At 53.0% G+C, this 8,097-nt stretch overlaps 1 protein-coding gene across 5 annotated transcripts; it reads right to left on the reverse strand.

Annotated features, from left to right (window-relative positions):
* Positions 1–2,886: 2,886 nt before the first annotated feature.
* Positions 2,887–7,188, reverse strand: BCKDK (branched chain keto acid dehydrogenase kinase). 5 transcript variants are annotated; one of them, XM_071221828.1, is made up of 13 exons: positions 7,057–7,149; positions 6,627–6,684; positions 6,127–6,468; positions 5,934–6,002; positions 5,733–5,843; positions 5,397–5,444; positions 5,197–5,316; positions 5,022–5,120; positions 4,747–4,820; positions 4,278–4,406; positions 4,095–4,184; positions 3,460–3,618; positions 2,887–3,367 (listed from the first exon to the last, which is right to left on the reverse strand). In XM_071221828.1, exons 3-13 carry the CDS (start codon positions 6,319–6,321, stop codon positions 3,223–3,225), a joined length of 1,239 nt encoding a protein of 412 aa, XP_071077929.1. In that variant the 5' UTR covers positions 6,322–6,468; positions 6,627–6,684; positions 7,057–7,149; the 3' UTR covers positions 2,887–3,222. The 5 variants fall into 5 exon arrangements, with proteins under 5 accessions (XP_071077929.1, XP_045051321.1, XP_024416087.1 ...); XM_045195386.2 differs by lacking the exon at positions 7,057–7,149 and adding an exon at positions 6,805–7,048; XM_024560319.3 differs by lacking the exon at positions 6,627–6,684 and having other exon boundaries at positions 7,057–7,188.
* Positions 7,189–8,097: the final 909 nt, after the last annotated feature.

An 8,097-nucleotide genomic window follows, 5' to 3' on the forward strand; every position in this document is an offset into this window, starting at 1 on the left:
GCCAGAATCCGGCGCCGCGCAGCGCATTTGCCTCCGGGTCTGCGTAGCGAGGCGGAGGCCGCCGCGGGCTTGGGGGTGGGATCTGTTATGTGGCGAATCTCCATTGGTTAGTGTGGCCGTCTCCGCGGTGTCAGGACAGGCTTGAGGTTTACTTGCCAACTGCCCTGGAGTTCCTTTCTTTCCGGATGGAAGAATGGCTGCGCCCTAGAACTGAAGAGAGGACTTTCCTGATGTGATGATTCAGCTTGATATTTCTAAAGGCCCTGGTGCCTGAGGAAGCCAAGACGTGCCAGTTGTCAGGGGGCGCTGTTTCCGCTTTAACCAGGCTCCCTGGTTGCCCGATTTTAGGGCTGTGGGCCTGGAATTAACACTAACCCCTGCGCTGCCACTTTAGCCAACTTTATACCGGTCATCCCTTTTTTTGAACATTGAAGAAAAGGTCTTCCTTGTTCAGAGCGGTTAAAGGATACAGTTGGGGTTGGGGAAGCAGGAAGAGTGTGTCCAGGAACAGCCAATAAATCACTAACAGAATCAAGCCTTTCTAAAGAGTGGATCAGGACCCCCAAACCAGACATCCTCTGAACAGAAACTAGCCAGAGGCAGTGGACATAGTGGAGACGTCTTGGGCTTAGCGAGTGAGGAATCCTGGGTTCTGACCCTACTCTGGGTAAGTTGTACAAGTGTGTCCATTCTCAGAGCATTGGTGAGGGTTAAACTGTGTAATACCTCTTAGGTATGTTTATAAAGCAAGTGCCCTGCACAGTACCAGACAGGGTAGGTGCTCTATGTGTTCCGTTTGGCCACTCCGAATCTTTTTTATTATTTATAATTTGGTTATTAGACCCAGACAGAAACAATTCTAAGAGTGGTGAAATGCTCAGAGCCTGAAAATGGGACTCAGGGGTTACAGATCAAGAAATATCCACCCTGACCCATGCAGCTCAGTTGGTAGGGCACGGCAGGGATAGGTGAAAGTCCCCAGTTCGATTACTGGTCTGAGCACATGCCTTGGTTTCAAGCCTAGTCCCTCTTGGGGGTGTGCGAGAGGCAACCCATCAATACTTCACTTGCACATATTTGTCTCCCTGTCTCTGAAGAATAAATCTTTTTTACAAAAAAGAAGAGCCCTGGCTGGTGTGGCTCAGTGGATTAAGCACCAGCCTGGGAGCCGAGAGGTATGCCAGTTCATATTCCCTGTCAGGGCACATGCCTGGCTTGTGAGCTAGGTCCCTGGTTGGGGGGAGGTGTGAGAGGCGACTCTTCATTCTCACACAACGATGTTTCTTTCCCCGTCTCCTTCCCTTCTCCTCTCTCTAAAAATAAAATCTTTTTTAAAAAGAAAAATATCTGAGATAGGTCTTTCTGTGGCTTGGCAGTTTCTTTTTTTAAAAAAAGAAAAATATCTGAGATAGGTCTTTCTGTGGCTTGGCAGTTTAAGTGCTGGTAACTTGGCTTTTGGGAAATGGAGTCTGAGAGGAGGGGCAGTGAATGTGAGGTGTCTGCCCGTATTAAAAAACAAAAGGAATAAAAAAATAGTAATGTCTTCTCCCGTTCTCTACCCCACCCCCATCTTCTAGATTGTTATTCTTTCTACCCAGGGTTCTGGTGCCTAACTTTTGACTTCACCTGACATCTTCAAATAGGGATAGTTAAGGATTACATTGGGCTTTATAAATCCCTGATCAGGGTCACTCCACTGACCTCCTCACTGTTCTCCCTCATGTCCACCAGCCACCAGTGGTAGTTCTAATGGGCAAATCTGCCCTTGCTCCAAGAACTGTGTAATGTTGCACCCAGATCTCCTGGAATCTTTTTCATGCTTCTGTGTGCCCAGATTACATTCTATGTGCTTTCAAAATACAGCACCAGAGGTTCTTTGGTGAACTGTCCCTCCGGCTAAGAGGTGTTTTGCCTGAGATAGCTGAAAACTATTTCAAGTACCTCCCAACACAGACATTAACCAGTGTCTGTGAAGCTTAGCTCTCTTGCCTCCAACTCTGTGGAAGAACTTACTGCTTCTGGACTTTTGTCTGAGAACCTTGCCTGGCCTCCTGCCCTTCCCTTTCCTGCTTCCCCTACTCCCTTCCAGGAACATTCCTCAACAAACCACTTGGATACAAATCTCAGGGTCTGCTTCTTGGGAACCCAACCTGATACATCCTTTCCTAGCTTAAAAACACATGCATGGATCCCTGTTGCCTCCAGGATAAAGCTCCTGCTCCTTGGCCGTACAATCAAGGCCCTAGATCCTGACTGCTGCTGCTTACCTCTCCAGCCTCACCCACCTGCACTGCAGCCAGCAGGATTTTAGCCTGCCAAGTCCCTAGTTTCTTATCCCCCACAGTCCCCCACCTCCATCAGCAGTCTCACCAAGCAGGCGCTTGGAACTTTCTTCTCTTTCCCTGGCAAGACGGGCAGGAAGGCCCCACTGCTCTGTGGAGCCCTTTTGCCCTCCCTACCAGGGCTCCACCATCCTCGGGACCTGCCAGGGCACAATCTGGAGTGTTCCTTTCCTTGGCAGCAATAGGCACAGGTGGTGGGCAGTATTTTTAACCTTACTCAGGCTCAGGAATCAGGTGGCTTAGGAGGTTGCCCAGTCTGGTGACCTTCACCTCCAGAACCTGTGACTGCCAGGAAGGAGAGTCAGAATGAGGAATGAAGCTGGATCAACATTGTCTGGGAAGCAGAAACATTTGTTAAATGAAATGAATGAAAGGTCTTTGCACATACTGACAGAGTCAGCCCCACTCCCACCAAATCAAATATGCAAGAGACGGGGCCAGTTCTACCCTTGGTCTGCCAGGCTGTCAGGACAATTAAGAGACTGGGTGTGAATTAGTTGAACCCAAGGGCCCAGGAAACCTGAATGGGATCGGAAAGAAAAGCTCACCTGCCCTCCCCACATGGGGCCCAAGAGGGCATTCAACATGTGAACTTTAATAACAAACAGCAGGTCAAAATGGGGTTCCCCAGGAACGAGAAAGATGAAGCTGGTGCTGGAGGCCTCAAGGGTCCCCACTTCCTCCAAGACTTGGAGACAGGGAAGCAGTGGACCCTATTGAGGAGGGTTGGCACCAGGCTCCATGTAAGTCCATCTGTTTGGGGTCCTAAGACCCAAGATGCAGCAGCGTGTGGAGCAGAGTGGCACCCTGTCTTCCCAGAAGGTCCTGGCAGGGTGTTTGGCCCAGGCTTGGCAGGTGAGCAGGCCAAGGGGCAGTGGGGTCAGATGCGGAAGCTTTCTTCCCGGCCATCGATGTGACGGAGCCGCAGATAGACATCTGTGCCAATGCCCTGCAGGGACTGCAGCCGAAGGGAACCACCAAGGTACTCTGCGTAGGCCCGTGATGTGGGCAGCCCGAAGCCAAAGCTGGGGTGGGGGTAGGGGACAGGATAGGGGCTTCAGAGGCTTAAGTCTACTAGAGCCCCACACCCCTCCATAATGGCCAGGTGGGGTCTCACCCATGCATGGGTCCTGACTGGCCACCACTGTGCAGGTCCAGGTGGCCGAAGAGTGGGTTGATCCGGGGATCCTGGGTGCTGGACTCAGCTGTGGTGAAGTGGTAGTCCATAACTCGATCCAGGTCTTTGTGAGCGATTCCCCCGCCTCTGTCTGAAATCCTGGCAGGATGTCAATAATACGAGCTTGGCTCAGCTTGATAGGGGTGCTCACTACCTCCCAGGCAGACAGTGTCATCCTGTCCCTTCTACCCAAAGGTGGCATGTGGTCCACCTAGACCCTTAGACCTTGGTTTTTTGTAAGCTGCATTTCTCTATCCTCATCTCTGCCTGGACCACTGACTGCTTATACCTTCTCATGGGATTTGACATTTATTCTCAGCCCAGCATCACAGACTGGCTACTCCTCTTTCCCCATTCTAGGCCCCTCAGGTGCTATCAAGAACAAGGCCCTGGAATCTGCAGCTGGCCCCAAATTCAATCTTATCCAGCTCATGGTAATCTCAGGACCACAGAATAGTTTGTCTGACCAGAGACCAAGCCTCAGAGTGGGGCTGGTACTGGCTTGAGGTCATATAGCAAGTCACATAGAATGGAACCCCTTGTCCACCCCAACCCAACTCCCACTCAGGGCAAACCTGATGACGAGATCAATATCGTTGTTGGCAATAGTAACAACCACATCTGGGACATTGTAGGGAGTGTCTAGGTGACTTTCCATTGTGGCTCTATATGGGGGAGAAAGACCAGTAGTAGGTGGTGGTATCCCAGCCTCACTCCAGTTCCTGTCTCACCTCTTTCAACATATCCAGCAAGCCCACCTCATGGCATTCTTGAGCAGCTCGGGCAGGATGTAGTCCAGCGGCATAGGGATGAAGGGGAATCGGGCAGCCACATGTCCATTGATGCGGACGCGGGGGGCATTGCCGTACTTGTGCTCACACAGGCGTCTGTGGGTAGGAGCAAGGGTTCAGACCTAGACCAGTGCATCTCAACTGGGGGTACTTCCTTCTTCATGCCTGGCCCCCCACCCAGGGAAATTAAGACATTTTTGTCGTCACAACTAGGGAGTACTATTGTCATCAAGTGAGTAGAGGCCAGGGATCCTTCTAAACATCCTAACAAGCACAGGGTAACCCCTCACAAAACAAAATTATCTAACCCAAAATGTTAATAGTGCCATGGTTGAGAAACTCTGTCCTAGACCATACCCCAGGCAAGGGCTCAGAGCCAAGCCTTCTCTGCCCAAAGACATCCACCCCCATCCCCCCTTAGCTGTTCTAGCCTCACCTGGCAAAGTCCACCCACTTTTCAATAATCTTCTTTGGTGAGAGGCGAGTGCAGATGATGCCGACAAAGTCAGGCTGGCAGGAGAAAGAAGGTCAGGACTAGGCAGCCCTCCACCCACACTTCAGTCACCAAATGCTTGCAATCTCTGGCCTTCTGAAGTGGCCCCAAGCCCCTCCCCAGGCCCTTGCCCAGGTCCCCAGCCCAATGGGCCCCTGGCTCAGTCCCCTCTGCCTCGTTTGACATTCCCAGGTGCGTCTGAGGTCCCAGCGCCCCACCTTGTCCTCATGCAGTGCCAGATGATGTGTGGCCAACATGCGGATCCCAAGCCTAGAAGTCAGTGTCTTATCCAAGAAGTAGCGGACAAGCTTCTCATCCTATAAACAGTGGTGCCTCAGAAATGCTATGCCCTTCCCAGGCCCCCCAAAAGGACCCCACTGTGCTGCTGCTGACCTCAATATGCTTCCGGCTTTCACGTAGGCCCTCAGCTAAGAGGGTCACCACGTCTTTGTGGTCATCCAGCAGCTGACGCACCAGCTGGCAGTATTGGGCTTCATCCGTCTGGTCCTTGATCTGCAGGCCACAGAGTCATGAGCATGGATGATTCAGCCCTGACCTCTCAACCCCGCACCCTGTCCTGGCCCAGCCCTCACCGGAGGGAAGTCTGTCAGCTTCTGGAAGGCACGGATATACAGCTCGTGCTGCAAGGAAGAGGTGTCAGAATTCACAAGGATGCTGTGGGCACTATCACCCCAATTCACTAGGTTCAAACCACCCTCAGGGCCTTTCAAGCCCCCATGAATACGCAGCCTTGGTCTCTGAAGGTTTGGGTCAGAGTCCTCTATGATCGATCCTGAAACCCTTTGGCTGGCAAGTCTCTACCACTCTGGGCCCATTGCCCCATTTGCCCATTGGGTGGTAGGCACTCTGATCTAAGGTCCCCTCTACTAGGGAAACCCATTCCCCGCCCCCCCGCAGGGCCACCTTACCACGTGTAGTATGGTGGGGTTGCAGCCAATGATGAAAGGAAGGCTACGGAAGCCCTTGATGCGGTGAGCAATCCTCACTGGCAGCTCTTGCTGCAAGTACCGAGCACTTTTCTAGAAGAAAAAAAGAAGGCAGGGCTGGGGTCTGAGTGGCTGGGCCAGAGCTCCAGGGACCAACAGAAAAATAGTGGGCAGGAATCTTACCAGAAGGTGGCTGCCGTCCTGAGAGCGACCGGAATAGAGCATCATGGTGGGAGTGAGGCGGACTGAGGGCTGGAGGGGCAGATGGGGCTTGAGCACTGGATCTCCAATACTTCGCCCTGCCATATTAGCTCCACCCCTTCCCTGGACACCCACTCCAGCTTCGGACCCGGGCCTCGCTGCCCCAGCTGCCCACCTTCTCTGCTGCCACATCAATGGCGGACTGATTGTAAAAGGAGGTAACAGTCTTGGAGCGCTCCCTTGCCATCTCCACGTGGTGAGTATCGGTGGCTGATGTGGAGAGGGCCCGGAGCAAGAGCGCAGGCCCAAGGACGGGCCGAAGTGGAGGTCCGCCCCGGGAGCCACTTCCCAGCACCGACGCCAGTATCATCGTCCTGCCCCTTTGTTGGATTGGAGAGACGGAGGCGACCCCAAAACGGGGTTAGGGAGGTATGGGTAGGCAAGGGCTCTTCTCTTGACTTCAGGGGCGAGGGCTGTTGGAGATGCTGACAAGCTCAGCCTAGGCAGCAGCTCCCATCTATCGGGACGGGGGGAAAGGAGAATTTGTAAGGATAGAGTCCGTACCGCCCGAACATCTCTCCACGTAGGCACTGGTATATCCTAAGACCTTGGGCAATCTCCCTAACCCTAACCCATTCAACCACCTCCCCAAACACCCACATACACAGGCCGAACCTGGACAACCTTGCTTTCCGGAGCTTCTATTCTTCAATCTGAGGCTCTATTTGGTGGTCTAGAGCGAAGAAGATCCTCAGACCCGTCCAGCTCAAAACCTCGCCCAGGCACCCTCGTTCAGGGGGCGGGGTGACCCTTATCCAGGATCTCCAGACCAGGCATACCCACCACCTCTCACCTCCCTACACCCGCCTGGTTCGCGTGCGTGCTCCACAGAGCGTAGTGCGCCCGAGGGCCGGCTGCATCGAAGCTGCGCACCGGAGTCCCCGCTGGGCTCTCCGCAGGTCACTTGGTTCGGCCCGGATCCCCCCATATGGTAGGTGCCAGCCCCGCGGCCCGCGCACTCCCGCGGTGCAACACAATGGCGGAGGTTGCGGGCGCGCACTGTGAAGCCTCCAAGTCCAGGGTCTACGCCTGTTGCTCCACTTACCGTGGGGCCAGAGCCAGCGCTGAAGTCCGAGCGGAACCGCCTAGCACTCGACGGGCCGGGCCAGCCGAGCAGCCCTCGCCCAGCGCCGCTGTGACGTCACGTGGGCTGTGGGGGGGGCTCCCGGTGCCTCCTGGGAGTTGTAGTTTAGAGAGAAGGACTGGCAACGCGGGTGCCAGCCTATCCTGGCTCTGTCACTGCTCCCGAAACCCCAAATAAATACCACGGCTCCCTCCATTGATTCCCGGAGTTATCTGTGGTCTCCCTGGCCTTCTATTTCGTAGCCTAATAAAATGGGCTCCCTGGGGGAGAAACGCCAGAGGCTGAAAAGATCCTTAGATGTAGTAAAGAGCACTGACCAAATCCCACCTGGATGACTGAGCTCTGATTTTCTTCTTCCAGTTCTTAGTTTATTTATTGGAAATCGGACTGCCTAGTTCAAACCCCAGCTCAACCACTTACTATTTGGGCCAAGTTACTTAAACTGCTCAAGGATTTTCAGTGCTGTATTGGTAAAATGAGGATGTAGCAACCTTGGGGTTGTTGCGTTGTTTATGTATGTAATTTATATACGTAATGTGCCTGGAACAATGTCAGGCACAGAATTAGCACTGTGTGTTAGGTATTATCATTCATTTTCATTCATTCATGCCTGCAACTAACACTGATTGGATGACTTGTCTGTGCCAGGAGGGGAGATTGGACGCTGAATCAAATTTAAAAAACAAACAAAAAATTTCCCTGTCCTGAAAACAGTTTGTGTCATCAGCTGTGATGAGGGCTGCACAGGAGACTGTGGGAGCATCAGATAGGGTGCAGTGTGTGCAGGATGTGGCCAGGTAAGAGAGCTGGGGTGGGAAGGGCATGATGGCAAGATAGAGAATAACCTGGATAGTCTGAGGATATGGCTGCAGCCATGTGGAGACTGGGAAGGAGAGGAGCTGAATGGGGTGTCCAGAGTCAGTCAGGTCATAAAGGGAAAAGAGTCTGCACTTGTCCTGAAGCAGTAAAAAGCCACTGAAAATTTGTAACTTGTCAGGATAG

This window comes from Desmodus rotundus, chromosome 1 (genome assembly GCF_022682495.2).
Source record: "Desmodus rotundus isolate HL8 chromosome 1, HLdesRot8A.1, whole genome shotgun sequence".
Lineage (NCBI taxonomy): Eukaryota > Metazoa > Chordata > Mammalia > Chiroptera > Phyllostomidae > Desmodus > Desmodus rotundus.